Source organism: Penicillium coprophilum (assembly GCF_028826855.1).
Source record: "Penicillium coprophilum strain IBT 35676 chromosome Unknown utg000005l_segment0_segment0, whole genome shotgun sequence".
NCBI classification, from domain to species: domain Eukaryota; kingdom Fungi; phylum Ascomycota; class Eurotiomycetes; order Eurotiales; family Aspergillaceae; genus Penicillium; species Penicillium coprophilum.
Window position 1 is genome coordinate 1,994,377 of NW_026622724.1, and position 26,688 is coordinate 2,021,064.

The 26,688-nt window shown below is 50.2% G+C and overlaps 9 protein-coding genes across 9 annotated transcripts; 4 read left to right on the forward strand and 5 right to left on the reverse strand.

Annotated features, from left to right (window-relative positions):
- Window positions 1–1,887: 1,887 nt before the first annotated feature.
- On the forward strand, window positions 1,888–5,492 carry N7500_008345 (uncharacterized protein; the record flags this gene model as incomplete). The annotated part of the gene is made up of 6 exons (XM_056679489.1): window positions 1,888–1,962; window positions 2,014–2,044; window positions 2,104–2,628; window positions 2,830–4,791; window positions 4,843–4,938; window positions 4,993–5,492. 6 exons carry the CDS (start codon window positions 1,888–1,890, stop codon window positions 5,490–5,492), a joined length of 3,189 nt encoding a protein of 1,062 aa, XP_056529861.1.
- Window positions 5,493–6,380: 888 nt separating this feature from the next.
- Window positions 6,381–7,861, forward strand: N7500_008346 (H(+)-transporting V1 sector ATPase subunit C; the record flags this gene model as incomplete). Its single annotated transcript, XM_056679490.1, has 5 exons — window positions 6,381–6,678; window positions 6,768–6,862; window positions 6,940–7,031; window positions 7,106–7,598; window positions 7,670–7,861. 5 exons carry the CDS (start codon window positions 6,381–6,383, stop codon window positions 7,859–7,861), a joined length of 1,170 nt encoding a protein of 389 aa, XP_056529862.1.
- A 346-nt stretch (window positions 7,862–8,207) lies between these two features.
- On the reverse strand, window positions 8,208–8,900 carry N7500_008347 (adenylyl-sulfate kinase; the record flags this gene model as incomplete). The annotated part of the gene is made up of 2 exons (XM_056679491.1): window positions 8,208–8,835; window positions 8,893–8,900. 2 exons carry the CDS (start codon window positions 8,898–8,900, stop codon window positions 8,208–8,210), a joined length of 636 nt encoding a protein of 211 aa, XP_056529863.1.
- A 357-nt stretch (window positions 8,901–9,257) lies between these two features.
- N7500_008348 (PaaI family thioesterase) lies at window positions 9,258–10,204 on the reverse strand (the record flags this gene model as incomplete). Its single annotated transcript, XM_056679492.1, has 2 exons — window positions 9,258–10,024; window positions 10,081–10,204. The coding sequence occupies 2 exons, from the start codon at window positions 10,202–10,204 to the stop codon at window positions 9,258–9,260; spliced, it is 891 nt and encodes a 296-aa protein (XP_056529864.1).
- A 1,353-nt stretch (window positions 10,205–11,557) lies between these two features.
- On the forward strand, window positions 11,558–14,269 carry N7500_008349 (glycoside hydrolase family 92 protein; the record flags this gene model as incomplete). Its single annotated transcript, XM_056679493.1, has 4 exons — window positions 11,558–11,684; window positions 11,740–12,383; window positions 12,414–13,450; window positions 13,498–14,269. The coding sequence occupies 4 exons, from the start codon at window positions 11,558–11,560 to the stop codon at window positions 14,267–14,269; spliced, it is 2,580 nt and encodes an 859-aa protein (XP_056529865.1).
- A 417-nt stretch (window positions 14,270–14,686) lies between these two features.
- On the reverse strand, window positions 14,687–16,204 carry N7500_008350 (glycine decarboxylase subunit T; the record flags this gene model as incomplete). The annotated part of the gene is made up of 2 exons (XM_056679494.1): window positions 14,687–15,749; window positions 15,813–16,204. The coding sequence occupies 2 exons, from the start codon at window positions 16,202–16,204 to the stop codon at window positions 14,687–14,689; spliced, it is 1,455 nt and encodes a 484-aa protein (XP_056529866.1).
- A 745-nt stretch (window positions 16,205–16,949) lies between these two features.
- Window positions 16,950–18,666, reverse strand: N7500_008351 (putative neutral amino acid permease; the record flags this gene model as incomplete). The annotated part of the gene is made up of 4 exons (XM_056679495.1): window positions 16,950–17,030; window positions 17,100–18,150; window positions 18,214–18,356; window positions 18,415–18,666. 4 exons carry the CDS (start codon window positions 18,664–18,666, stop codon window positions 16,950–16,952), a joined length of 1,527 nt encoding a protein of 508 aa, XP_056529867.1.
- A 1,884-nt stretch (window positions 18,667–20,550) lies between these two features.
- N7500_008352 (RNA-binding ribosome biosynthesis protein MAK21) lies at window positions 20,551–24,321 on the reverse strand (the record flags this gene model as incomplete). Its single annotated transcript, XM_056679496.1, has 4 exons — window positions 20,551–22,024; window positions 22,077–23,218; window positions 23,273–24,118; window positions 24,187–24,321. The coding sequence occupies 4 exons, from the start codon at window positions 24,319–24,321 to the stop codon at window positions 20,551–20,553; spliced, it is 3,597 nt and encodes a 1,198-aa protein (XP_056529868.1).
- Window positions 24,198–26,418, forward strand: N7500_008353 (putative proline--tRNA ligase AIM10; the record flags this gene model as incomplete). The annotated part of the gene is made up of 7 exons (XM_056679497.1): window positions 24,198–24,284; window positions 24,344–24,422; window positions 24,482–24,525; window positions 24,577–24,667; window positions 24,720–24,799; window positions 24,852–24,981; window positions 25,040–26,418. The coding sequence occupies 7 exons, from the start codon at window positions 24,198–24,200 to the stop codon at window positions 26,416–26,418; spliced, it is 1,890 nt and encodes a 629-aa protein (XP_056529869.1).
- Between the last annotated feature and the right edge of the window lie 270 nt (window positions 26,419–26,688).

Consider the following 26,688-nt stretch of genomic DNA (forward strand, 5'->3'; position numbering starts at 1 on the left):
CAGATCTACACAGTACCTACATATGTCCCAGATAGATTGATAATTGCAAGTGGACCCTATGGCTAGTATGTCATTGGCCACAGCTATCCATGGATGAGATGCACACCGATATTTTATAATATTATCCATGTTGTATATATTTCATTTCCGAGGCCGTTGTTTACGCGTCCAGATCGAAATGTGTTTGAATTGGACAGGACACTGTGGCTTAGATCAATAGATCTAACACATCCTGAGGCAAAGTCTGAGATATTGGGGGTTCTTGACACTTAACGTCAACTCCAGTGTTTGAAAAGATGAGATGGGCTATTTATAGCTACATATATATAGAGGAGCGGCTCGGCAGTATATAGCACTAATAGCCTCACGATAATAACTCACTTTCGGGCCAAACAGAAAGACTCAAATCCAACATTCAGCAAGCCCAGTCAACGCACAGCTGTGATTCGCAAGCCATTCCTCAAAGCCACTCCCCTTTAATCTGACTCGCACGTGACACAAGTGTTTCACAATTTCCCACGGGAGGCCTGAATTTGAGCTGAGATATGAAAGATCAGGGGTAACCCGCTGCCAGAACATCGTTTTTTTTTTTTGCAATTCGGGAATGTTTTTAAATTCCCTAGATCGCGAGATTGACTCCGCTCCGGATTCTTGGTGAAACCACGTACAGGGCTGAAGATGAAACGGAGCCTGGAGACAGGAAGTGTTTGAGACTAAATAGGCGTACCATGGTCAAAGCCATGGGGCTATGGAATACTCCGGAGTAGAATGGAGATTCGACGATGAACTCCGTACTTTCCCTTGTAGCTTAGGCAGTGGCTTGTTTTTTTTTCTCTTTTGGGTCGGAATTGGGATACATATAATTATATCAGGCTTCATTGGTATCATTTCCTAGATCAAATCAGAGACCATTTTCAGGGGTATCCAGAACCTCATTGGTCATTGTATGGGGAAATGAAGGCCCGCACGTTCTGGGCGCACATCCAAGTACGGTATGTTTGTAGTAGTAAGGTAAAGAAGTACAGATTAGACGAGAATAGTCGGGCATTACCTACAAAATATAGGTAGAAATAGAAAAATGATTTGGGGGAAATCAGACTCTCAGATTAACGTGGGGAAGCAGACCTTTTTGTGGCAGAAAGCCAAAAGTTCACCTCTCCTTTCTCATCCCTCCCCCCCTCCCCTAATCCAACCCTCCATGTTTGATTGCTTTTTCTATTCTTCTTCTTTTTGACGACACTTCCTCCCGGATTTAATTTCCTTTAGCATCGGGGCTTCCTCCGTGCAATCTCCCAATCCAACGCCCGCGAGGGGCAGTCTCCGTTTCCCTTCGCCTGTTGCGCTTAACGGTCACAACACCCGCGATTATTTATCTGAAACACCTCTGTAGCACGGTTAGTAGTACCTGGTACGTCAAGAGTCTGTTATCCATGATCCCTGGTTGATAGGCAAATCATGGCCATCGTTATCATCCTGGTCCGTCCCATACGTGGTTAGCCCTGCTTGTTTTCGTTCGGGGACTGTCTGGGGCTGGTTTTTTACCCTTCAAATCAGTGCCGGATCACGTTTTTAATGCTTCAGTAGTCTGCAGGTTCAGCCACCATTAGCCGTTCTTTCAGGTCCCTGTTGCATCTCCCCTCCAAACCCGCACCGACGTCCCCATCTCCCTAATTCGGCCTACAACGCGGGTTGCGCTCAATAACAACCATTCAAAGAAACCCAAATCAACGGCGCATGTGATCCCGAGTGAGATCTTCAGTAGCGATCACGAATCCCCCGTATACACGCGATTTTGGACCTGGTGTGCGTTCTTCGCCAGACTTACATTCGCAAGCCTCGATATACTATTCTACCTGAGACTTTGCGCGGTAGACACTGGATCTCACCATGGAGAACCAAGGCGCTTATCCGGAGTCTACCATGGAGCAGGATGAGTCTTACCCGTGCAAGGGCTGTGGAGAGGTAGGCACAATGTGGAGCGAGGGGAGAGGACTTGGCTAATTGTATCGGCAGACCCTTGAAGAAGGAAAAGCGTTTGAGCTTGGTATGCCGGATACTTGCGGTTCTCTTTTTGGATAATGTCATATCACTAACCTATGGTAGCTGGAAACCGGTGGCACATCGACTGTTTCCGATGCAGTACATGCAGCACTCTTCTTGACTCGGACGCGCACCTTCTCCTTTTGGGCGATGGATCTCTTATATGTAGCAACTGCACATATAGTTGTAGCTCCTGCAACAACAAGATCGAGGATTTGGCCATCTTGACAGGAGACCAGGCTTTCTGCGCGCAATGCTTCCGATGCCGGAACTGCAAGCGAAAAATTGAGAACTTGCGCTATGCGCGTACTTCACAGGGTATATTCTGCATGGAATGTCACGAATCGCTAATGGCTCGAAGAAGAAAACGGAAAGCTGGTGGCAGTAGTGCGAAAAAACCAGCAGGACCTAATGTGAAACTGGATAAATCCTTGCCGTCGTTGCCTCCTCACCTTCTTGAAGAAGCGCAATTAACGGAAGAGGAGCCTAGTGAATATACAGGCACGCCTGACCCTAATAGAATGGCAGAAACGCCTGATCTAAATCAAAGGCCGGAAAGCTCAACTTCCAATCAGCAAACCGACTCAGGTATGAAACTCTCCGGAAAATCCCTTTGCCTAAATGTTTGCACATCGAAGCCTAAGATTTGGCGTCTGTTGTATTGGCACGCGTGATCTATACACCGCCCCTATTGTTCTATACATTGTCCTGTCTATACTTATTGCTGTGGTCGCGTGATCTATGAAGTCAACAATCGCGTTCTGGTCCTCTTGCTTACTTTTTACACAGACATTCTCCTTCCATCCAGCACATATCGCAGCAGTCGTCAATCAATTCCACGCAAGACTGATGCAAATGGTGGTGAATTGTTGATTCCTCTTGCATTTGATCCTTCAGCTGAGGGTAATTCTTCCCGTGGTCACTCACAGACGCGGCAAGAGCCTACCCGCGACTATTTCAATCAAAGCCGATCTGGTGACGGTTCACGCAGGGCCTCGCGCGACGGCCGTGAATATCTACCAGAGCCCACTTCTCGAAAATCATCGGAAAGCCATTCGCCCCATATCGCCTATCAGGAGAAGGGCTGGGAACGAGAAGACGCCATTTCACCCGATAAAGCAGCAATTTCCGATTTCAAGCTTACAAAATCGGACTCTGCGCGCAGCTCATCCGATATACCGATCAGCTTCAGAGAAACCAGCAATCTTACTGGGCCGACCAGCCCTGGTAGCACGAGATCAAAGGAATATTCCACCGATACAAAACGACACATTCCCATGGATAGCGTTGCTTCGGCCCCAGCTCGTCCCTCGAGTGAGCTTCGTCGTCATCACGACCATGGCTCATCGGACTCGCCGCGCTCTCCAACCTCCGGCTTGTCGCATCTGCCAAAGCGTGGCGATTCACTGGAAGGCAGGCTCCACCAAATTCCAAGGAAAGAGGTTGGAACGTCGCCTGTATCATCGCAATACGAGGAGTCCCCCATGCTCCGTAGTGACACTTTCGAGCAGCCGAGTCAGCATACTCCCTTGAACACAGCACTACTTGAATCACACACACACGATGGCGCCGGCGGATCCAGCTTGCTACGGTACAATAGCGGAGGTGACTTCTCTATGGACGAAGAGTTATCGCGCATCATCGGTGGTGATGATATAGTTGGGCAAAATAACGAGTCATTCCTGCGGCGCGTCTCAAACTCTGTCCGCCATGGTCGAAGCTTCAGTGAGAAGAGTGTGCGGATGAGCAAAGATCTCAAAAACCCTCGATCACCAAGCACTCGAAGCATAGCTGGAACGGATGTTGGCAGTCCCATCGCCGGATCACAGAGTGAAGAGATCTCTTGGCTTCGCAACGAACTGCGTAAAGAACGCCAACGAGTTGCAGAACTGGAATCAGCTGCTCGCACCGCAGCAGCCGTCAAGCAGGTTAATACCGAACTTTCTGAGAAGCGATCTACCATGGTCGTCCTTGATGCTCAGCGCGAGATTGTTCTGCGTGAGCTCACGGTTCTCACCGATCATATGGAGGCTGAAAAGCGCGATGGTACCAGTGGGCCATTAGATCTTGGCAAACTCTCGAATCGTGTCCTGCGCGAGCTGGCAGAGTCCATTCAAAAACTGAAAGAATCGTATGCTCCGCAGATTGAAGAGCTTATGCAAAAGCGCAATGACCTGTCGGAGGAACTGGAAGCCATGAATGCTCAAAAGGAAAAGAGCTTCCAGGAATTCGAGCAATTGTCTATGAAGAACGCACAGCTAGCTGAGTTGAACAATCAGTTGGTTCACCAGATCCAAGAACTCTACAAAGCTACGGAAGGTCAACCGCGACCCAACGGCTTAGGCATCTCTCACAACAAACAGCAGTCCACAAACTCTATTGAAGTGATGAAACCTTCCTTCTCCAACGACTATCAATCAATGTCGACTGCTCACATCTCGGAGGATTCCGAGCCTGCTACGGCTACTGTTGTGCCAGGCCCCCAGGTTGTCAGCATTCGCAAAGGTCAGCCTCGTAAGTTCAACTGGAAAAAGGGTGGACAGAACGTTGCCAAAGGTGTCAAGGGCCTCAAGGGAGCCTTCATGTCTAGTGAAGGACAGCCACAAGAGGGTACCGGTGGTATACCGCGTTCTCAGACTCAAGACCCGAGTCGCCAAGGCTTTGGGTTCTTTGGAAACCAGAGAGGCAAGCAGGGAGGGAAGATGTCCCAAGCCGACAGCGTGCCAGTGCTGGCTGAAGTTGCCGCTGATGGTATGTGCCCGATACAATCATTCAGGATGTATATAAACTAATCGCTTGCAGCTCTCTTCGGCACCGATCTTGAGGCTCGCATGGAACACGAAAAGAGCATCATTCCAGCCATCGTCACGCGGTGTATCCAGGAAGTTGAATTGCGAGGTATGTTTTGTCGGCCCTTATTCAGTCGCTCATCATACTAACGAATAAAATCAGGTATGGACATGGAAGGCATTTATCGCAAGTCTGGTGCTGCTTCAGTCATCCAGACTATCCGTGAAGGCTTTGAACGCTCGCCATTTGATTACGATATTTCCGACCCGGACCTCGACATCCATGCTGTCACATCTACCTTGAAGCAGTATTTCCGCAAACTTCCTAACCCTCTAATCACTTACGAAGTTTATGAACTTGTGATAGATTCTGCCGAAGTTAGCCCTGTGTCTGCGCGAATCGAACTCATGCAGAAGAGTCTACTCGAACTGCCTCGCGTGCATCGCGACGTCCTGGAGTTCCTCATCTTCCATCTCAGACGCGTTGTCGAGCGCCATGAAGAGAACCTGATGACCAGTCAGAATGTTGCGGTGGTGTTTGCGCCAACAATCATGCGACCCGAAAGTCTCGCCCGTGAAATGACTGACGTCCAGAAGAAGAATGACGTCCTGAAATTCCTGGTGGAGAACTGCCAGGAAGTTTTCATGGGCATGCAGGGCTAGGGTCCAAGTACCTTTCTTCCGAAGTCCTCTCATTTACTCCAATCTCTCATAATCGCACCATCATGTATCGATCGTCCCAGTTCTTGGGCTTGATGCCAATGCATGAATCATTTTCCCCCGTCAATCCTACATGCTCTTTTTCAAAACAGTGTCCCCTCCTCCCATTTCTGTACAGATACCACTCCTTCCCATTCCCTCCACCCCTACTTCTTCACTCGGTTCACGATCAGCGCTGCAAGCTTGATTCAAATACCCTGTCTAGCCTTTTCCTTCTTCATGCCCAACTTTTCCCTACATATTCTGCAGATTCGAAGCTAGTTGATTTCCACCGCCTTGGCTGATACTAGCCTCACTGAATATTCCCGTGACCAAAATTCCTCATGGGTGGTTCACTTCCTGTCCTTTGAGGCATGTCGGTATTTTGTTTGTTTCTGACTCCGAGCGAGCATTGAGTCGTCTAGCGTTATGCATCACCATACAGCACTTCAAATGAAATGCGGTAGCAGCTGCAATGATATTCATATTCGTTAGTTAGGCTCCTAGTATGATCTCATGAATACTTGATTTTATGTTAAACATGATTACAGGTTATATATGGAAAAGTCGTCCGGAATTGTGCCTTACATGGGAATCTACGTTTGCGGCATATCATTTTTTACCACTGTAATAGAAAAACATCAAGAACATAATGTAATCCGAATCATTTGCAGGAAACAAGACCACATTGTTCAAGTTAATAGGACAGAGACACAAGTGACTCTTTTGGCGTAGAAAGTGTAGATGTGCAACCTGGTCCATGCACCCCACCGCCTACGACATCGAGGCCACCCGAGCTCCCCCCTCAACCCCAACTCCTTGTCGACCTTAAATTCCCCGACATAATCAACCATGTCCAAACCAAGCAAATACCTCCTCCTCTCCCTCCCAACCTCCATCGTTCCCTCGCACCACCGCGACGACGCCCTCGAAGCGGTCTCGACTACCGTCTCCCCGGACAATGGCTCCGCTACCTCGTTCCCAATTCCGGAATTCAAGATCGGCACGCTAGATGCCCTCGTCCAGCAGGCCGAGGAGCTGTCCAAGCTCGAAGCTTCGTGCCAGAGTGTCGTTGCCAAGGTCAGCGATGCGTTGAAGAACATCCTCGAGGACGAGACCCAGATTGAGCAGATGAAGGTTGTCAACGATAGTACGTCTCCGGCTTTGTATTGATCTGGCTGTGAGGGGCAAACGCAGTGGATGAGATATCTCTGGGTTCTAGGTTCTGACTGCCTACAGAGCCAGTCGATCAGTACCTGCGTACTTTCCAATGGAACAAAGTCAAGTACAGGGCCGATAAGCCCTTGGCGGAGCTGATTGATCTGCTGCAGAAGGTGTGTTGCGCCGCGCATAGAAACGGGGTCACTGTCTAGTTTGGGGGTACATACTAATGCTTTTACGTCTAATGTAGGAAGCATCCAGCATCGACAACGACATCCGATTCAAGTATTCCCAATATAACCAGGTCAAGAACACGCTGTCCACACTGCAGCGGAAACAAACGTACGTCGGTTCTAACGAGGACTGCGATGTGTGCATAGAGGATATGAGAACCAGAACTAACCCGCTCTATACAGAGGCAACCTCTCAACCAAGTCCCTCGCCTCAGTGGTCGACCCGAAATCAATCATCCAAGACTCCGAATACATCGAAACCCACCTTGTCGCCGTTCCCGCTCAGCTAGTAAAAGACTTCCTCAACACCTACGAGACCGTCGCGCCGATGGTGGTCCCACGATCTGCGCAGCTGATCGCTTCCGACAACGAGTTCACGCTGTACGCTGTGACGGCGTTCAAGAAGCACAGCGTCGAGTTCGTGCATAAGTGTCGAGAGCAAAAGTGGATCCCGCGCGATTTCAAGTATGTCGAGGGTGGGAAGGAGGAGGAGCGCAAGGAGGTTGAGCGCGTTGGTGGTGATGAGCGTAAGGTATGGGGTGAGACACTGCGACTCGGTCGCACGGCTTGGAGTGAGGCTGTTATGGTCTGGATTCATATTTTGGTTTTGAGAGTGTTTGTCGAGACGGTGCTGCGGTATGGATTGCCGTTGGATTTCGTCTGTGCTTTGGTCCGGGTATGTTACTCTCTACTCTGCTTTTTGGCTTTCACGGTGGCACGGGCTGATCCCCTTTACTCTTTCTACAGACACAAACCAGCAAACAGGCAGACCGCGCAAAGCAAAACCTCGAGAATAAATACTCGTATCTGGCGGGCAATGCCTTTGGACGGGACAAGAAGGGTCGTATGCAGCGGGATGATCCTGGTGAGATGCACGCAGGTAGTGAGGGCAGCGCAGACTACACACCGTACGTGTTTTATGAATTCGAGTTCAACTAGGGCTGCCTATTTGAGACGTCGCAGGAGATACAAAGTTTCGAGAAGACATTGCGTACATATACCACCTTGGTACATCAAGCACACACTAGCATTGGATAATCTTTTTTTTTTCTTCGTTTCAACCGTGGCCACACATTCAAACAGCAAAAAGGATCAGATCCAATGTCTGCCCTCTAAATGCAACGTGCAAAAGCGATCTATATTGTCCACACAGTATATACAGCAAGTGGGGAGGGGAATCAAGCACAAAAACACCATATCCAATCCGCTGTACAGGACTCTTTTATGTCAATCTGACCATAGATACATCCATCATACCCCAATTTCAATCAATGGACAACCCACCTTACTCCTTCTTGGGAGGCAAGTAACCCTTGGAATCCAGGTAATCAATAATCTGCTTAACAGCATCCTGAACCGGCAACTCATCGTTCTTAACATGAACCTCAGGGTTAGCCGGTGCCTCATAAGGAGCCGAAATACCAGTGAACTCCTTAATAACACCCTCACGAGCCTTCTTGTAGAGACCCTTGGGGTCGCGCTTCTCGGCAACCTCGACGGGAACATCAACATAGACCTCGACGAAAGGCAGACCAGTCTGCTCGCCGGGTGTGGCAGTCTCATGCAGCTGACGGGCAGTGTCACGATCTTTCCGGTAGGGAGAGATGAAAGACGTGATTGCGATGGAGTTGGAGTCAGCAAACAGCTTGGCGACTTCAGCAATGCGACGGATGTTCTCGTTGCGGTCGGCTTCGCTGAATCCAAGGTCCTTGTTCAGTCCGAAGCGGATGTTGTCGCCATCGAGACGGTAGGCGTGGATGCCACGGTCACGGACGAGTTGATGCTCCAGCTCGACGGCGATAGTAGACTTGCCCGAGGCGGAGAGTCCGGTCAACCAGATTGTGAGACCTTGCTGGTTACGCAGCTCGGTGCGCTCACTGCGGGTCAAGGCGCTGGCGTGGAAGGTGATGTTGCTGTTATTTTTTTAATTAGATTGGGGATAGATTGGAATTGGGAACATTCAGACTTACGTGGACATTTTGGGATATGAATTAATGTAGAAAGAAAGTTGAAAATCGCCAAGTTGCGCAAGTAGAAATATGGAGGGGCCGCGTCACTGAAGATGTGATCATCGCGGGGTGGTAGGGGTGTCGCCATAGCTTGGCATTTCCACTTTTAGTCTTCGTCTTATAGTCTTATACTTATGTGATAATGTTATGTGGTATTAGTTATGTGTATGTGTTATTGGTTATGTGTATGTGTTATACCCTTTATTTAGTCTAATCTGGTAGATGTCCAATATGTACATTACATCTTTCGCCACACCAGGAACAGGAACCAAATGAAATCTCTTCAATCACGCCACTTTGTAAAGACTCGAAAGTGCCTGAGAAAATTAGCCCAAAGTCAAAAAAAAAAAGCCGACAGAATTACTTACAGCAGCTTGCCGAGGCTCAATGAACAAAGCCTTGGCCTCAACCAAAACAACCGGCTCGCTCTCATCAATGGGAAGAGTCTCAATACGACCTTCTACCCACGCCTTACGGCCCTCAACCTTAACCGTCTGCGCACGAAGAGCAACATACTGATTCGCCATAGCAGGCGCACGGTAATCGATATTCAAATTGGCCGTAACACCCACCCCATTGGGCAGCGCGGGGAAACAACAACGCGCCAAACCCTCATCCAACAATGTAGCCAGTAGACCACCATGAATAATCCCCTGATGACCGCAGACATCACCGCCGAGATACATGAGCGAGATCATACTCTTGCCGTCGCGCTCACTGAAGACATATGGCGGCACGACGATCTTCCCCGGTCCGGCTAACGTTCCGGCGGTCAGGTTGCGCTCGCGCAGAGGGCCGGGGATAGTGAGGTGTGGGCGGGCTTCGGTGTATTCGGAGTTTGCGCGGAGAGCCTCTGCGACGGGGTGGGTGCGCAGGGTGCTGTCAATCTTTGCGGTCATGGGATCGGTGGCGATGAATGCCGTCAGGGTCTCTTCTTCGGTTGGGGCGGCCATTATGCGTGAGAGGGTGAGTTGGGTTTGGTAGGTGAGTCCGACGGTGAATGCGAAGACGGCGAGTGAGGTGAAGCCGATGAAGCGGCGGAGACGGGAGCGTTGGGTTTGTGGTGGTGGGAGGTGGGTGGGAAGAGATTCTGCTGTTCTCGAGTGAGTTTTGCTGTTTGGAAATGCTGGGTGTTTCTAGTTGGCTTACCGGTAGAGTATGGCCGGCTACTCAGTCGCTTCGGGGCAGCGGAGAAAGAGTTGAGTCGCGAAGTAGAGGGGGAGGAAGGAGAGGGGATACGAAGAGGAAAAGGTTTCAAAGACCGACGGAGCATCATATAAAAAGTATTAAAGAGCGAAAAGATTAAAAATCCAAATCTATGGAGATCTAGAAGGCGAAGTTGTTAAACAGTGGTCGAGGGCGTCGAGTGGATTTTGATTTTGCCTCGGCATCGTCAACTTCACCGAGTTTTATGTTCATAAATTTTGTATTAATTCTTTTATCATCAGAAGGCGATTCATCGCTGTGGTTATTTCTATAACGTTTTAATCAAAAGTCGAAATACACATATGTGTGCAGGCTGCGTAGGTAGTGGATTTGGTAGCGGTATATATCAACAAGCCGACTGTATACTACAGCAAATTCCCGAATCGCAAATAGTATGAATTGGCTATAATATCCTAGCCTGGTGATATGAATCTATCTCTATTCCGAGATGCCAGAAAAAGAATCAACCTCCTTTGATCATCCTCTTCATCCGTATCTTTAATGTCAACAATATCCTGAAAATGGCTAGAATAGTTCATGCTCGACTGGGACTACCGAGATGAAGATGACCACTCGCGTTTGCTTCATCATATAATCAAGCACCGAGGGTTCGATCACACTGCCTACGCCCGGAATCACAAAGGAATGGAACTGGTCATGATCCGCCGAAAGACCGAAAATGGGACACTCCATGTTAGCCACGTACGGACGCTGTTTATAAACCATACCCACACAGGTGAGACACTGCCGTACCCCGGCGATAGACTGGCCCTCCATTGTTTCCACAACAATCAAATTGATGGCCATATCCGTTCTTGATTCTAGGCCAGGCTAGAGCGAATAACCAGGCAAACCACGCAGATATCTCTCGACTCATTGGGAGATAAATTCCCCCCAAGAAAAGTCGAGGCTTGTCGGTTATTTAAATTGGAGGTTAGGTGGCAGAATTTGAATGTCAAATATTGATAGAATAATCGAACGATGAAGTGATGCAAAAGTCGCCGGTTGTCTTACATCTGGATGCCCTTGAATGTTTGAATAATAGTCCCTACACATAACTAGCTTCTCTTGATCTTCATATATAATCTGTGACGGATGTTATACAATTGCTTTTTGTAGACAAGATGATTTAAAAATACCACGGAATAATATATCTTTTGGGATGTTCCATCTTGTCTAGGCTGTTTCTTAATCCCATCAGTCCGAGTACTTGAGTCCTACCAAAGCGCAATACTTTTTGCACTACATGAGACATGCCCCCAGGCTCATGGAAATATGCACGCGGAATGCAACAGGGATTGACAGGGATCGCCAGGGGCACGCATACCAGGCAGGCGCGGGTTGAAGGGAGGTGCATACGTTGAGCATGTATATAAGTACCAGACCTTCCCCAGGCGCTCATCTTTATTCAACCTAGACCATGCCGCCATATCTATTGCTATTGCTATTATTAAGCCGCCCCCTAGTCCATGCTGCAAATGTCCCTCCAGTGGAGGATTACGATGTCCTACAATACATCAATCCCTTGATTGGCAGTGCCAACGGAGGTAAGTTCCAACAACCAATACTTACGTACTACTTCATACCAACCAATTCTCCCAGGCAATGTCTTTCCGGGTGCATCACTACCATACGGCATGGCGAAAGCCGTCGCCGACACAGACTCAGGAAGTAACCAAGGAGGTTTCGCCCACGAGAATGGCAGCGTCACCGGATTCTCCAGCATGCACGACTCCGGCACTGGAGGCAGTCCTTCGTTAGGGAATTTCCCACTCTTTCCCTATGCAAAATGCGCCGGCGACGATGTTAATGGCTGTGTTTACCCGAAGAATCAACGAAAGACAAAGTACAAGTCCGAGTCGGTCCAGGCGCACCCCGGGTACTTTGCCATAGAGCTGGCATCGGGGGTCCGGGTTGATATGACAACTGCACATCACACGTCCCTGTTTCGCTTCCAGTTCCCAAATGATAATAGCACCAGTCCATTGATATTGCTGGATCTTACCGATCTATCAAACTCCCGTCAGGACAATGCGACCATCTCGGTAGATAGCACCACGGGCCGTATGACCGGTGATGCACGGTTCGCTCCTAGTTTTGGGTCTGGATCGTATGTCTTGCATTTCTGTGTGGACTTTGCAAGCCCTGCGGCCCAGCGAGACAGTGGTATCTTTGTCAATTCGCGTGCCAGTGCTGGTGTTCATGACTTGAAAATCTCACGCAGTATCAATGGATACCCACTTCCAGTGAGTTGATGAGCTTTCTTTTGTGTACAGGGAGCGCTAACTGTAACTCCGAAGGGTGGTGGGTTTGTCCGCTTCAAGCCTTCCACGGACAACACGGTCCTTGCTCGAGTTGGCGTCAGTTTCATGGGCACAGAGCAAGCTTGCGCCCATGCTGAATCTGAGATTCCACACTTCGACTTCAATGCAACCCGTCAGGCCTCAATCGACCAATGGACCGAAAAGATGCGTCCGATCCGTGTTTCACGAACGGATATCGATGCCTCCGTTTTGTCTAATTTCTATAGTGGAATATACAGAACTATGATAAACCCTCAGAACTATACTGGCGAGAATCCGCTCTGGCAGAGCAGCGAGCCTTACTTTGATTCATTCTATTGTCTTTGGGATTCATTCCGTTCTCAAATTCCATTCCTCACTATCTTCGATCCTTCCTCGGTAGTTCAGATGGTCCGCTCACTCATCGATACCCAGCGCCATCTAGGCTGGCTACCAGACTGCCGCATGTCCCTGTGCAAAGGATATACACAAGGCGGCTCTAACGCGGACAACGTCCTGGCAGATGTCTACCTAAAAGGCCTCAGAGGTGGAATTGATTGGGATGCCGGGTACGCAGCTGTACAAAAGGATGCCGAGGAGGAACCATACGACTGGTCTAGCGAAGGCCGCGGTGGTCTCCGCAGCTGGAAGGATCTACACTATATACCAGTGGAAGACTTCGACTACGAGGGATTCGGCACGATGACCCGCAGCGTCTCGCGCACACTCGAGTATTCGTACAACGACTTCGCCATCGCACAAATGGCTCGCCGCATGAACAAGACAGCCGATGCAGAGCGGTACGAGAAAAGATCCCGAAACTGGCAAAACCTATTCAAGAAGGACCAAACTTCTCTCTGGAAAGGAAACGACACTGGCTTTACCGGTTTCTTCCAACCAAAGCATCTGAATGGAACATGGGGAGTCCAAGATCCCCTCGCATGCTCGAACATCGACGAGAGCGGGCGTGCCTGCTCACTGCAAAACACCGCAGGTGAAACATTCGAATCCAGCATCTGGGAGTATCAATTGTAAGCCTCTCCTCCTCACTCCCAATCTCTTCTAACACAACTTCTAGCTTCGTCCCCCACGACATGCAAACCCTGGTAGCCCTCCTCGGCGGCCCGGCCAAATTCGTCACTCGTCTCGACTACCTCCACGACCAAAACATAACCTACATCGGCAACGAGCCCGCCTTTCTAACAGTCTTTCAATACCACTACGCCGGTCGCCCAGCGAAATCTACCTCCCGCGTGCGCACCTATATCCCCGATTATTTCTCTCCCACCCCAGCCGGACTCCCAGGCAACGACGACTCAGGCGCAATGGGCTCATTCGTCGCCATGGCGATGATGGGCTTATTCCCAAACCCAGGACAGGACGTGTACCTACTCACAGTACCGTTCTTCGAGACCGTTAGTATTGTCTCACCGCTGACGGGGAAAACGGCAACAGTGAGGACGACTAACTGGGCTGAGTATAATACGCCTAATGCCACTGGTGCTGCTGCTGGTGGAAATGGGTTTATTCAGTCTGCTACGCTGGATGGGAAGCCTTGGACGAGGAATTGGATTGGACATGATTTCTTCACAGAGGGCAAGGATTTGGTTCTTGTTCTTGGGAAGGAGGAGAGTGATTGGGGCACTAGACCGGAGGATTTGCCGCCTTCTTTGGCGCCGGAGACTGGGGTTGGGGCTGGTGAGAAGGCTGTGAGGGGCCGTATGTGGGATAGTATTGTTGAGGGCGGGAATGTTGGTGCTGTTTCTGGTGCATCGAGGCATGTTTTGCATTTTGATCATCATGTCCGTAGGGCTGGAGATGGTCATGTGGATACAGGAAGCTTGGGCTGATCGAGGGCTCTGCTGCTTTTTTGTAGTTGCTTTTTAATACTTCGTATTCGGTAGATAGTCTATCATTATATCCATTCCATTGCCTTGGATGTAGAATTCTTGCTTTAATCCAGAAATTGTGAGTAGGTATTGAGTAGTTTATGTCTGTCTACATCTCACTCAAAGTCACCATTCAGGGTGATAGTCAAGATAAAAATATATTTATGCAAGAATAGCTGTCATAACATGAGAAGTTATCAGAAAACAGTCTTTTGATATGATGAATATCAGTCGTAAAATCGGAACATATATACAAAGGCCAAGTAATAAGTCATCTCAACGCTAGTCTTTCGCGGGGGTCCCTCCATTGTAAGGAACAAGAAACCGAAAATCACAAAATCCAATATAGAAATAGAAGAACAGTTGATCTTCTATCTTCTATTGGGGAGGACGATAGAACTTGCTGGTAATCCAAGGCATACCAACAACAGTAGCCTTGCGGACCTTATTGCGGACCTTAACAGCAAGCTCAGTACCCTTGGTGTGGAGCCCTTGCTTGACATACGCCATAGCAATATTGGCACCACCAAGCGACGGGCTGGGCAAACCTGAGGTGACAACGCCGACCTCAACTGGGTTTGCCGGGTCAGAGATATCGACGACAAGAGCGCCCTCACGAGCTGGGGGACCCTTCTCAACGGAAAGTCCGACGCGACGCTGTGGGATAGTCTTGGGGCTGGCGAGTTGGGAAAGGATAGTAGAAGCACCGTTGAAGGTAGCAGTTGCAGGATCGCGACGATCACGGCCGACGACCCAGCCAAGGGCCGCGGCAGGCGGGGTCTGCGCGGTAGAGATATCATGGCCGTAGAGGCACATGCCTGCCTCCAGACGGAGGGAGTCACGGGCTGCCAGACCGGCGAGACGAGATTTGCTGCTGTCGGCAAGGAGGAGCTCAGTGACTTGTCGGGGGAGGGATGGGGCGCCGGAAGTTGGGATTGAGATCTCGAAGCCGTCTTCGCCGGTGTAGCCGGTGCGGGAGATGAGGAGCGGGTGTGGGGTTGCGCTGCCGTCTGGGAGGGTGAGGTACAGCTCGCGGCAGTTGCCGAAGTAGAGGGTGCTCAAATCTGTTTCGGAGGAGGGGGTGTTTGCGGTGTGGATGAGGGGTTGGAGGACGGAGGTGGCGAGGGGTCCTTGGAGCGCGACCAGCGCGCGGTCTGCGAGGATCTCCCATTTGATGCTGTCGGCTCCGTGCTTGGAGCGGTAGGCGTCGATCTCGGTGGTTAGGAAGGCCAGGTCCTCTGTGCGGCGGCCGGCGTTTGTGACGAAGTAGAAGCTGTCTTCGGTGCGGCGGGTGATGACGCAGTCGTCGACCATGCCGCCAGTGCCTTCCTCGAGAAGGCAGGAGAGGGTGGAGGTATTTGGGGCTAGCTTGTCGACTGAGGAAGGAGTCACCTTCTTCAGGAGTTCAATTGCTCCGGGGCCGCTGAGTTGGTGCTGGACCCTGTACATGGGGAATTTGATTAGCCATTGCGGGGTTATTTTGGCTCGGAGACGGTTGACTTACATGTGGCTTACGTCGAAAAGACTGGCCTTCTCGCGAGTCCACATGTGACTTTCAACATGGCTCAAATCCGCATACTGCAAAGGCATATCGAACCCGGCGAAAGGCACCATCTTGGCACCGTGCTCCACATGCAAGTCATACAGCTGGGTCTTGCTAAGAGGCTCGCTGGAGCTAGAGGCATAGCGCACAGCCTGGTTTCTAGCACGCGAAGCTACGGCCACGACGGGGGCATTGGCTTTCAATGAGCGAACGACAGTTGGTCGCACGATAGCCGCGGAGGAGAGCTCTCGCCGAAGTACAGTGGAGCCGATAGAGGCGCGGGGAAGGTTGAGGGCGGCGGCCCTTGTGGCGGCGAGGTCAACACCTCGTCTGATGATACGGACGCTCGACATGGCGAATCAATGCTGAAGGACTTGAATTGACAAAAGAAAAGAGAGAAAGAGGAAGAAACGAATTGAGAGAAGTCACCAATTCACCGTCGGGGAAGCATCACGGGAAAATCACGTGGTGATAGGCGATCGGGGAGAAGCTGGTTACCCGATTTGGACGTTAAACACTGTTGGCTAGGTGCTCCGTACTAGTTTTAGATTGACTATATCAGTAGTCTATTCGTCGGAGTCACACTGGTACAGTCGGTGGATTACTGTTTACCTTTCCCGTCGGTGGCAATTGTATTCCTGTACAACTCAGGTACATAACTACGTTGATTGGCAGACCAAAACGTCATCGGAGTATTGCCGCGGCGATGGCGAATCATAGCCGGAGAGCCGAATTGCAGTCTCCAAGCCGATCGCCTACATTCAATTAAAGGAGCCAAATGCTGCAGATGTTGCAGGGGTAAGAATATACATATAAGGGGAACAGATCCCAAGATCCAGGCCTTTTCCCCGCAAAGCTATACAGAGCAATTGAAACCCTGCGACGGAATCTGCACTCTGAAAAACAGTTCCAAATATCTCAAAGGTGATCAAGTGGTATGTCAAATCCACGATTATCCGCCACTTTCCCTTCTCGGTCGTCACAGTCATAAAGTCCCCGGGGTCTGTGGCCCGGTAGATCGGAAACAACGTGCATAGGAGATCCAAATGCGAAGATGAAGATAAAAAACATGACAAACTCCCCGCCCTGCGGTGAGATTTACAATCCGTTGCTGGCACATGTGAAAACACCACCGACAGCGCCGTCCGCGTAGCTAGTGACTACGGACATGACAGCAGCCTAGAAGGAATATTTGTTAGCATGAGAACAAAAAAGTCAAAGCAAGCCATACAAGGGTTCACCACTTACGTATGTTCCGGGTCCCAAAAAGAAGAAACCAACGAGAATTAAGAAGACATTAAAAATGAATCCGAGCCAGCCCCGGATTCCTCGGATCATAAAGAACCGGGGTCCGTGGTCCTCAGCGCGCATGCGGATATAAGCGACACCCCAGAAAATGAATCCGAAGAAAGAATCAAAGAGGGAGCTCATGATAGATAGCAAATCGGAGAAGAAGGGAATGACTTCGGCAATGATAAAGGCTGCAAGCCAAAGCCCGGCAAGAATTGCACCCCAAGCGGCCCACCCAATGACCGTGTTATTGCCCTTGTGGCGGGTGCCCTCGAACAGGCGGAAGAAGATGAAACGGGCTGAGACGGAGGCGTACAGCACGCCCAAGAAAATAATGGTCGGGATCATAAACGAGAAGGAGACCTTCTTGAACACGTCGTCGCCGATGGAGCCAAAGGCCGGCGCAACCATGTACTGGTTACCGACATAGACGTAGGTGACTGCGCCGACGACGCTGAAGACGATGATCTCGGCGATTGTCACGGCTGTCACGGACTTCCAGAAGTCGCGGGGCTCCTTCATCTCGGCAATGAAACTGGGAAGGGTGATTTGTCCAATGAAGGTGTAGCTAATGTTCAAAAAGGCATTCATGCCCTTGACAAATGTCGTGCCCTTCGCAGGGATGACAAGCACAATAGGTTCTCCCAGTGCAGCAGAGTATTTTGCTGGGTGGTCTTCAACAGCAGCGAACACGGCAGCAAGGACGACGGAGACAAATGTGAAGAATGCTGAGAGGGTTGCGACTTTGGACAGCGTGCTGAAAGTACGGGGCAGCGAGAAAACCCAGGAAATGATGGCCACAACCATCGAAAAGACTACTGTGCATACTGCACCGCCGGACATCGTGTTTAAGTACTGGGCACCCACCACACAGTGCAGGCCCTGAATGAAAGTGTTGTTCAGAAGGAACATGACTGCGGTGGCCCACCACGCAATCTTGGAGTCCCAGAACAGATACTGACCGATGTCACACACGTCGCGGACTTCCGGGTGTCGCAGACAGAATCTCCTATACAAAAATTAGTATTGCGGCGTACCACAAGGCTCGTAGCCATTGAACAGGATATCATACCAGGTAATCAGCGAAGTGTACAGAACAATGCCGGCAATGACCACGGTCAAGATTAAACCGGGAACCAGACCCAGAATGGAATATGACCAAGGAAAGGACATAATAGCCAGACAGATATACTCAGAGAAAAGCAATGCAGCAGTCTGTGACAGAGAAAGGTCAGTCACATAATTCCCAACTTCCTTTCAAAACAAAGCGCACCTTTTGCCAACTACACGTGCGGTATTTGATTGTGTTCTCCGACTCCATGTCAATCTGGCGACCGATGCTTTCCGTCGTTGACGACGAGTCGATGGCAGCGACATGTTGCAAGCCACGGCGGCCCTGGCCCTCGATATCAAAGTCCTTCAGCTTGGGATCCTGCTCGGACTTGTCAGACAGCTCGGGGGTGAGGTCGTGGTCCGGATCATGGTCCCAGTTGGCAGGATTTGGCGATTCCTTTGACACAGCCATTTTTATGTTAAAGAGCGGAGGAACCGCGCTTGTCGGAACTCGGTGGAGTCGAGAGAGCTGAAGATCTGCAGATGCATGTAATGTTCGAGGAGACAATTGATCGGATACTAGTGTTGTGTAAGCGGATTGTGGTCTTCTGTGTTTGTGCCTCTGCTTTGGACTGATGCAATAGATACTCACGCTCAAATGATCAAATCTTAGGTGATTGAGGGGTTAGAAGAAGTGATCAGAGATGGACGGATTAGGGCAAATGCGGATACCTGGGGTAGTATTGAACTGCACGCAATTCTCAACTGGACCGGATGGTTGGGAAGAGATCAAAAGCGATTTCAAGAGAAAAAAAATAAGATAATAAATTCTATGGGAAAAAAATAAATTTAGACGTCGGTATAAGAGAATACCAGGTATGGCGCGATCATATCGCAATGGTAATTATGGTATCTGGAGAATACCATCTCGTTCCCCACTGAGATTCGGAGCAAAAAAATAATCAAATCGCAGAGTCAAGATATGACGTTGGAGTCAGGTCTCAGCTGCAATAGGCGAAGCCTACCTAGGAAGGCGAAGCCTGGTGGCTTACGCTTGGTTTGTGCCAAGGGACTTGGAACAGTTTAGGGGATCGGACCTGATGTCAAGGAATCATGGAAGTTGGATCCAGCCCATTTGACTTGATGTAATCTCATCGTCCATGGTAAATGATTTCTCAACAAAGTATGCCCTTTTTCTTTTTCTTTTTCTTCTCCTCTTTCTTGTTTTTTCCTTGATATCAAAATCGACGGACATACCGAATCCGCTTTTTCTCAAAGGGGGGCTAAGACTGTCATTGATTGGAGCTTCGAAATGTAAATCCACTTGGGCAAAATCGGTCGCGCCCGCATAGTTTACCATGCGTTATTCTCGTTATTCTATGCGTCTGGTGGACTGTGGCGGCCCCGCATGCGGATGGCTGTGGTCGAATGAATCCATCCAGGTCAGGTCTGAATCTGAATCCATGCATTCCATGCCCCGAGAACATGGATTCGGCATGGGAGAGTGGAGCACGGTAAGGAGTATACGGGGTATTTGATCAAAGATACGATACCTTCGAGGATTTCATAATTTTCTCTCGGTGTGAATGGAAGGATCTGCACCTTGTCAGCTGTGATCAACGCCTGAGGCAAGTATACCACGTGCAGCTGACTCATGATCTGGCCCCTGGCCCCCAGAGCCCTTGCCTTCGATGCCCAGTTGATGCGCACCTACGGAGTACTATACTACAACATACATATGACATGTATTGTACATCTCTGACATGGTACATAATGTGCGCAAAGGAAGCATTGCACACTCGAGAACGCATCAACATTGAACGTTCTAGTCCTCGGCTCCAGCCGCTTGCGTGCGAACCCACAGCGATGGCGTCGAGGGATTTAAGGGGCTTTCACGCCACACAGATCTGAGCTTATTTAGATGCCCTCTATAGATCGTGTTGCCTTGATGACATGAGACCTGCAGTGCGGAATACAAGATGTACAGTTTTAAGAGATTTCTTAGAGTACCCCTTGCTACATTGCGAACAACCTAGCAGTATAGAGCGACCTCGATGGTTGGACTCGGGGACTGTCCTATAGGACTACGTATTTTTGCCTAGAGAGGGGAAAGGCTTGGTTCAAGATCGGCAGTCTTGGTCTGGTCTTGCCCAGACAGGCGGGTGTATTCCAAAGAGCTTGTATTGACTGCAGTCTCCAGAGACGGAATAGATAGGATAGAGATAGATATATATGACAATGTAAAAAAAGAGAAATAATAAAACGGAATGTGTGCAACCTGTAACGCCAGATGCAAAACAGGAATTTTGGCCCCCACGGGGGTAAGAAATAATCAAACTCTTTTTGTGCAAATACATTACATACCCACATCGGAGTCCTCGTTCGCCAGCAGTGCAGCGTAATCGTCCGCGGAGGCAAAAGTGGGTAGCTGCTTGAGCTTGCGGCGCTTGCTCCGGTTCGACTCGGGAGCATCGGCAGGTTTTTCGGGCTCTTCGAGTTCGGCTCCACCGAATTCGATGTCCGATGGCAGTTCCTCGTCGCTGTCGATGAAAGCATCGTCGTCCGAAACGTCCATGTCGAAGTCGTCGGAGTCCTCCTCGGCTTCCTTGGAGGGCTTCTTGGCGGCCTTCTTGGTCTTGGCTGGGGGAGCGGCTTCCTCGGGCTCGCTGAACTCGGCCATCTCCTCGTCGGAGGGAACGTCCGACTCGTCGTTGAAGATGACGCCGCCATCGGACTCGTCCTCGTCGCCTTCGCCATCTTCGTCGGAGTCCAAAGCAGATTCCAAGTCGGACATGTCCAAATCGTCGTCGCTGTCCTCGTCCGCTTCCAACTCGGGGCGAGAGTCGACGAGAGCTTTCCAGATTTGGTCCTCGTCTTCGCTAAGACCTTCGTCGGAGTGATCTTCAGCTTCAACGTCCTTGCTCTTCTTGGAACGAACCTTCTCCTTGTCCTTGTTGACACGAGTGAAGTATTCGTGGAAGAAGACATCCTCAGCAGCAACATCGTTGGCCTTCTTCTTCCAGAAGGCTTCGGTGTTGAGAGGCATCTGGTTCTCTGCCTTCTTGCCGGCCTCGACCAAACGATCGGCCACTTCACCACCACCCAGGGGCTGCATGATAGAAGTACCGCGGGAGCTGGCGTTGGCCTTGGGCGTGCGGTACACGAAGCGGTCGAGGAAGTGAGTGAGAGTGTGCAAAGTCAAATCTGGCTTGCCACTCATGGGCTTGTGCTCAAGTAGGTTGGTAGCGTTAAGAGAGACGGAAGGATGGAAATGAGTGGTGAAAGGCAGCAATTCCCAAAGACAGCTTCTCTCGGCATTGCTGTGCTCAGGGTCTCGCTTGCGAGGATCATATACGTTGCTCTGCTTCTTGGCTTCGACTTCGGGGGCAGGTTCCGGCTGTTCGTCATCCTCATCGAGGACGTCACGGAAGACCTCCTCCTCATCATCATCGTTCTCCTCTGGCTGATCGACCAGGGACGAGAGGCCTGTGAAGGTCTTCTCGAGCTCACGGATCATGAAGAAGACACCGCAGATGAAAGAGGGCTGGTGCATGCCAAGTACCTGGACAAGACGCTTCACAAATGCCTTGACTCGGCGGACGTTCAGATCATTCTTGAGAGCCTTATATAGGAGGTTGAGGTAGAGAGATTGCTTGGATGAGGTGGCAACGCGGGGGTCGAGCAAGGATTCGTACAAAGTGCGGTAGAAGCGATCGCCGGAGACCTTGTTAGCCACCGTGAGCTGTTGAATCAGCATGAGAGCTTGGATGCTGGTGTTGAAGTTTGAGGAGTGTGTGATACGGAACAAGGTGTCAAGGTGCTTCGACATGCTAGGACAGTTTAGTAAATCGCGTGGAGGTATAGAGTGTGAACAAAACATACCGTTCGGAATCAGAGTCAGTGAAGGGATAAGCACGGTTGACACCGGTCAAAACACCAGAGATAAGCTTCTCCCGCATCTCGTCATCCTGGGCCTGTCCCTTGGCAGCATCGTCGTCGCCTTTGCCCTTTGGTCCCTTTCCATGCTTGTTATGTTTCCCCTTGGGGGCAGGCTTGCCCTTGGAACCAGCCTGGCCCTGATGGGTGGGCTTCAAAAGCACAAGGAAAAGTCCAAAGTAGATGTCCAGCAGCTGAGCGGCCACCTTTTCTTCCTTCAATCTCAAGATTGTCTGGTTCAGAGTGATAACAGCATAGTACTTGGCGTGTGAGCTCTGCCCAGGTCGGAACAGCACTTCTTCAACCGACTTGATGATGATAGGCTTCATCATAGGATGCGACTGCATGAGTTGCAGCAACAGGTATGATGCCCGAGAGGCAATTTTCTTGCCTGGGTCTCCGAGCTTATTGACCAAAAGCCGCAGGAGATTGGTCTCCTGTTCTGGCTTTTCCTTTAGAAGTTCGTAAACATAACTGACGGCTCGGGTCCGTGAAAATTCGATCTCGTCATTGCACCAAATTTCGAGAATCTTGATGACCTCGAAGTATTGATCTTTAACGATGTTTTCGAAAGCCCATACAATCAACTCGCTCTTTTTCAAACCACCCGGAAGAGGGTCTTTCTCGTTCCACCGCCCACCGGCGCCTTGGAATGCGGCGACGAGTCCAGGTTGATTAGTGAAAGACCTCAAGCGTCGGTCGCTAGGAAGCAAGGTACCCTGTGCGAACATATCCTTCAAAGATCGCAGAACTTCAACTGCCTGCGCACGGCTACGCTTCTTTCCGAGACCAATCAAAGTCTCCAGTGCCTTGGTGTTGTGCAGAGGGGACTCTTGGACGTTAAGAGTCAGGGCTGAAATTTTATCGCTCAGGGTACCAGACGCCATAATGGTCGAGTAGAACTTGTGGGAAGAAGAAGCAGATGCTCTCTGGGCTGCCGCATATTCCTCATTTTCTTCCTGTAGCAATTTGTTGGCCAGCTCGTGAACGCGCTCCATTAGGTGGCGGGGCAAGGCGTTCATTTGTTTCGTGTCTTTGGCGGAGGACGGCATGGGGATATTGTACCAGTCGGACCGAGGAAGAACATTCTATAATGATCATATTAGCAAAAGCGTTGTATTGCTAGGCGGTCCAAAACTTACCAGCTTCAAATACTCCTTAGGCACCGTAGCTTCGTACTTCGGAGCAGGAGCCTCCTCAATGTCAGATTCCGGATCGCTGATCTCTACATCATCCTCGCTGTTCTCGATATCATCTTCGCTCTCTAATTCCTCTTCGACGTCCTCAACTTCGTCATCGGCTAGGTCCTCAGGCACGACGTGTCCTGAAGCCTCCAGCATACTAGACAGCTGCTTCCGAAGATCATCGTCAACCTTGCCGGGCTCGCCCTCGACCTCAGACTCGGAGTCGACGCCAGCAAGAAGATCAAGATCCTCCTCGGTGCCACCCATAGCTAGAATTTCTTGGCGCAGTGTTTCGTCATCGTTGCTCTTCTTGCCAATCTTGAGCCTTTCCTGCTTGTTCATTCCACCCTTGTTCTGCTCCCGGGCAATCACCTCGCCGCTGCGATCCCGCTTCTTGCCTTGCGCAGAATCCTGAGGCCGGCTGGGTTTGGCGGGAGACTGCTTCCCTTTATTCGCGACAGCATTGGCCGTAGGGGCTGGTGGCTTTGTATTATCCTTCTTGCCTTTCCCGGTGCTCTGGTTCTGGGTCTTCAAACGCTGTTCAATTTTCTGTCGTAGGCCCGCAAAGGCGCTCTCGTCTGGCATGGAGGGAACGGTTTCCGCAGTGGGAGCTGATTTGCTCGTCGCGGGAACAGTCTCAGCTGCGCCCGAAGAGCGCTTTCCTTTCCCTGTAGCCATGGTGTGTTGTGTTTGGGGTTGAATGATAGAGGAAAGAAAATTAGACGGAGAAATCTTTTGCGGCGGGTTATCGGGGCGCTCGGACCAACACGATAAGAAACATGGGAGAAGGGACAACTCGGCTCGCTCTACATCTTATTTTTTGTTAAGCCTGCTGTTCAATTGCAAGAATAATAGTTTCAGGCGCTTTGAACAATCTTAACCGATGATTTCTGTGCTGCGACCTCTGTCAGGGCGCATAGCCGGGCGGCGGCTAGCCTTGACCCTGCGCGTCCAGCAATGCAATCTTCACGTACGCGCTTTCCAAAGATTGATTGAATGTGCTTCATAGTGTGTACTGACTCAATGTAGGTTGACGGCAGAAGCCGTGTTTCAAATACATGGATTCCTACTGGTGGAATTTCCAAGAAGCCCGTTGATGGTGAAAAGGGTATGCCATCGATAAACCCGATAGGAATTGACCATCGTCAGATGTTAACGGGGATTTAGAGGATGCCAATGACCTATTAGTCCGAGGTGGATTTCTTCGACAGGTGAGCAATCTCATCTTTGTTGCCAAGTAAAGCTCTCTGACGCTCCTCCAGGCATATTCTGGGGTGTTTCATTTACTTCCACTTGGTCTACGTGTCCAAGATAAGCTAGAGCGTCTGATTGACAAGCATATGCGCTCACTTGGTATGTGATACACCCTGTGACTGTCGTGGGATGACAACTCACCCAAATTTAGGCGCATCCAAGGTCTCTTTATCCTCAATGTCCTCGCAAGAGCTCTGGGCACAGTCCGGCAGACTTAGCGATGGTTCCGAAGTACGTTGATCAGTCCCAGTGTCTTGCATAATAGTATTAACATTCATACTAGCTGTTTCGATTCAAAGATCGGAAAGATACCCCATTTCTCTTAGCTCCAACACACGAGGAAGAGATCACAACACTTGTGGGGAATCTGACAACGTCATACAAGAGCCTGCCTTTGCGGGTGTATCAAATTAGTGAGACTCTTTGTTCATCTATTACTTTTAAATCTCACTGACGATATCATGAATGAAGCGCGAAAGTACAGAGATGAGGCCCGGCCTAGACAGGGCCTACTTCGTGGGCGAGAGTTCATCATGAAAGACCTCTATACGTTCGACTACAGTGTCAGCGAGGCACTGAAAACATATGATGCAGTCAAAAATGCCTACACAGAATTATTCAACGAACTCAAGATTCCTTACCTAGTCGCGGCAGCAGACTCGGGGAACATGGGCGGCTCATTGAGCCATGAGTATCACTTCATCAGCCCGAAGGGCGAGGACGAGGTTGTCAGCTGCTCGCACTGTGACCACGTCTATAACGAGGAACTCGCAGACGGCAAGACGCACAGCTCTGAGGAGTCCGAACATAACACAGCACCTGGCTTCCAGACAGATGATGCACCTGTCGAAGGTGGACCAACAATCTCAACTGGCATGTGGATGGCCATCTCTCACGATAGCAGCACCATCGTACGGAGCTGGCACCCCAAATTTTCGATGCAGGACGGCGCGACAGAGCCTGTTGAGCGCCATGTCAACTCACACGCCGTCAAGGCAGTGGCAACCGCCGCCGGTATTGACCTTGATCTGAGCGTGGAAAACCCATTACAGCGATGGACCGCCCACGTAAAGGCAAACAAGTCCACGCAGAAGCCGCGTGTGGTAGATCTATACGACTCACAGGTTCGGGTATACCAGCGCCCACCCCTGAGTGATCTTCTCCAGGAAGTTGGCTGCACAGCCTCGGAGATAGATTACTCCAAGCTGGACCGATTCCCTGGAACTACAAACAAACTCAGCCTTGTCCGCGTACATAACGGAGATCAGTGCTCGCAGTGCGCGCATGGATCGCTAACTAGCCACTCTGCCGTGGAATTAGGACACACATTCCACTTGGGGACGCGGTACAGCAAAGTCCTGAACGCGTCTGTTTCTGTCAACTCCGCTCTTCTCGAGGGATCTGAAGATCCTGGTGCAAAATCCTCAGGCAAGGAACAAATCGTACCTATGCAGATGGGATGTCACGGTATCGGTGTTTCGCGTATGATCTCCGCAGTGGCGAATCGACTTGCTGATTCCAAGGGGCTCAATTGGCCACGTGCTATGGCACCCTACGAGGCTGTGGTGGTCTCAGGAAAGGGCCTGGAGACCGTTGCGAATCAGGTATACGATACTCTTACCAGTGACGCTTCAGCACCTGTTGATGTTATCCTCGATGACCGGGACAAGGGTATGGGCTGGAAACTTGGTGATGCAGATTTGATCGGATACCCTATTATTGTTGTTGTTGGCAATGGGTGGAAGAAGAAGGAGACTTTGGAGGTGCAGTGCCGTCGACTGGGCGTGAAAGAGGATGTGTCGCTAGATGAACTGCGCACCTTTGTCGAGTCCTTGTTGGCAAAATTGTGAATGGCTGGAACCACAGTGTGTAATATTAGCAAGTCAATTTGTACATTATCTCATCTCCGATCTACTTGTAAATATTAAGCCAGTTGGATGATTCCCAAGGCCTATTCCTGATATTAGCCACGAAGCCACTGCACAGCAAAAGGCTTGAACTACATTCCCCTCATCTCAACTAGGGCTGGGCTCCTATAGGTAGATAAAATGAGTTCTAAGGAATAATTTATATTGTATGCTCTCCGCCACGGTGCACAAGTAGCGGTGTAGCTAGGTACT